At 45.0% G+C, this 2,274-nt stretch overlaps 1 protein-coding gene across 1 annotated transcript; it reads left to right on the top strand.

The window, feature by feature from the left end:
* Positions 1 to 1,456, top strand: LOC125804964 (uncharacterized). The gene is made up of 2 exons (XM_049485062.1): positions 1 to 929; positions 1,024 to 1,456. The coding sequence occupies exons 1-2, from the start codon at positions 479 to 481 to the stop codon at positions 1,374 to 1,376; spliced, it is 804 nt and encodes a 267-aa protein (XP_049341019.1). The 5' UTR covers positions 1 to 478; the 3' UTR covers positions 1,377 to 1,456.
* The last annotated feature ends 818 nt before the right edge of the window (positions 1,457 to 2,274 follow it).

The following is a 2,274-nucleotide window of genomic DNA, read 5'->3' as shown; positions in this document are numbered from 1 at the left end:
GCTAAATATAACAGAATTTAACTGTATGATTTACTAAACTTACTAAACAGGGTTCACCAGTTAACTACACCATTCTATCTGTCATTTAGCCACCCATAATAACACCATCACAGGGCATTTTACACCCTAAGGGGGAAGAGCACCTATTATTGTTGTGGGAGGTCCAGAGACTGGTGTAATAAAACTTAAACTGATTCAGATTCTGTGAGGGAATGGGCAAGAGCAGGGGCCTCATTTGTAAAACTCTGCGTAGGTCCTGGAGTGAGAGTGTGCGTACGCACAAAAAACAGGAAATGGCGTACGTCCAAAAAAAATCAGATTTAAAAAAGTGTGCGTACGCACACCTGAACGCAGTTTCCTCTTTATAAATCACAATCTGCTTATAAATGTGCGCAGCTGACCAAGCCTCGCGCTCCGCCTCCGTACCGCCCACATTTTCCCATAAAAGGTCCATGCAAATCACCCAATGAATATTTAAATGAGTGATTCCCCATTCATTCTGATCGGGATGATGGAGGAACGCAAAGCAAAGAAGCGAAATTTTGGAGATTGTGAAGTGGAAGTCCTTGTTTCAGAGGTTGAGGCAAGGAAGGATGTGTTGTTTGGTGGCCTTAGTAGTGGCATTACCAACAAACGCAAGTTTGTTGAGTGGCAGCATGTGGCTGCAGCAGTAAACAATGTGAGCTCCACAAGCCGAACTATTGCAGAGGTAAAGAAAAAGTGGTCAGATTTAAAAGACGACGCAAAGAAGCAAATTGCTTTGCACAGAAAAAAATTTACTGCAACTGGAGGAGGAAAGGCTACACCTGCACCGTCTCTTTTTCACGAGAGGATGGCTTCAATAATTGGGGAACCCCTGTTAAGCGGAGTGGTGAGTGAGAAGGAGGGTGACACGGACTTAGCTGATGAACCCTGCACAGAAGAACCAGGTAACTTTTTTAAACAAATATATTTTATATATTTGAATTAAGACGCGAAAACTAGGATTGCTACTTAGAATTGTTTATTGAACATTTTTTAAAGATGGGACTGTGGATGTTGAGAGTGGCCATGAAGCGGAGGACTGCCAACCCGGCCCCAGCGGCATCTCCGGTGCCGCTCATGCCTCCAGCGGAGTCTCCAGTGCCGCTCATGCCTCCAGTGGTGTCTCCGGTGCCCCACGTGTCTCCTTCCATGGTCGTGTTCTTACTGAAGCTGTGCTGCAAACACAAGTCAGCACAAGTGCAGCAATTGAAAGGCTAACAACTGAGATGAGAGAAATAAAGGGGGTACTATCAGAAATGTCAAGCACATTAAAAGAACTTGTTAAAAAAAAATACCTTTGCGTTGATCTTCAGTTATTCACAATCGAAGCATCACGTCCTCGCGAAGTCTAACTGCTTGGAGAGAGTCTGGTGGGTAAGGGTGTGGATCTGGTTCAGGGTCCTCAAGTTGGTTGGCAGTTAACAGGGAGAGACCATTTTTCTGTGCTATATTGTGTAGCACAGCACATGCTCTCACAATCTGGCAAACCTTTTCTGGACGGTAAAGCAATCTCCCACCTGATGCATCTAAACAACGCCATCGGCCTTTTAGCAGCCCGATGGTGCGTTCCACAACAGAGCGCGACAAAGCGTGTGCATCATTGTAGCGTCTCTCTTGTCTGCTGTGTGGGTTGGGGAATGCCGTAAGAAGCCAGCGCTGGAGGGGATAGCCATTGTCGCCTATAAAAATGGTGCAGAAATAAGGCTGCTAATAGATTATTGTATAAAACTGCTTAAAGTCTTGAATAACCACTTTAAAGTTTTCACTTACCAAGAAGCCAACCATCCGGCACAGCTCTGTTTTCAAGCCGGTTTCCTACACTACTATTCCTCAGAAAAAAGGAATCATGTGTTGAACCAGGCCATCGAGCAACCACGTTGGTTAAAATCATGGTCGCATCACAAATAACCTGTACGTTTATAGAATGAAATTGCTTTCGGTTGATAAAAGCAGCTTCATTCTGGCTCGGCGCTCTTACAGCAACATGAGTGCAGTCAATTGCTCCGATTGCTGCAAATTGCGCTTTGATTTGAGCCTGTTCATTTGCAGTGTAAGGAAGTCTGATGTACCGACTTGTCAATCTGATTATGCCAGCTAATACGGCTGGCACTATGGAGCTTAAAGATGGTTGAGATATTCCTGACCTGTCTGGGTTGAGTTTGCACCTGTAAGTGGACATGTATTGCCCGATTCCGCAACGTTGGTCTCTGTAAATCTGTCCCCAACTCGGCACACAGTTCCATGAGAATG

The sequence above is a fragment of the Astyanax mexicanus genome, chromosome 11 (assembly GCF_023375975.1).
Source record: "Astyanax mexicanus isolate ESR-SI-001 chromosome 11, AstMex3_surface, whole genome shotgun sequence".
Taxonomy (NCBI): domain Eukaryota; kingdom Metazoa; phylum Chordata; class Actinopteri; order Characiformes; family Acestrorhamphidae; genus Astyanax; species Astyanax mexicanus.
The sequence above is the reverse complement of the archived record's forward strand: the minus strand, read 5'-3'. Positions and strand labels throughout refer to the sequence as shown.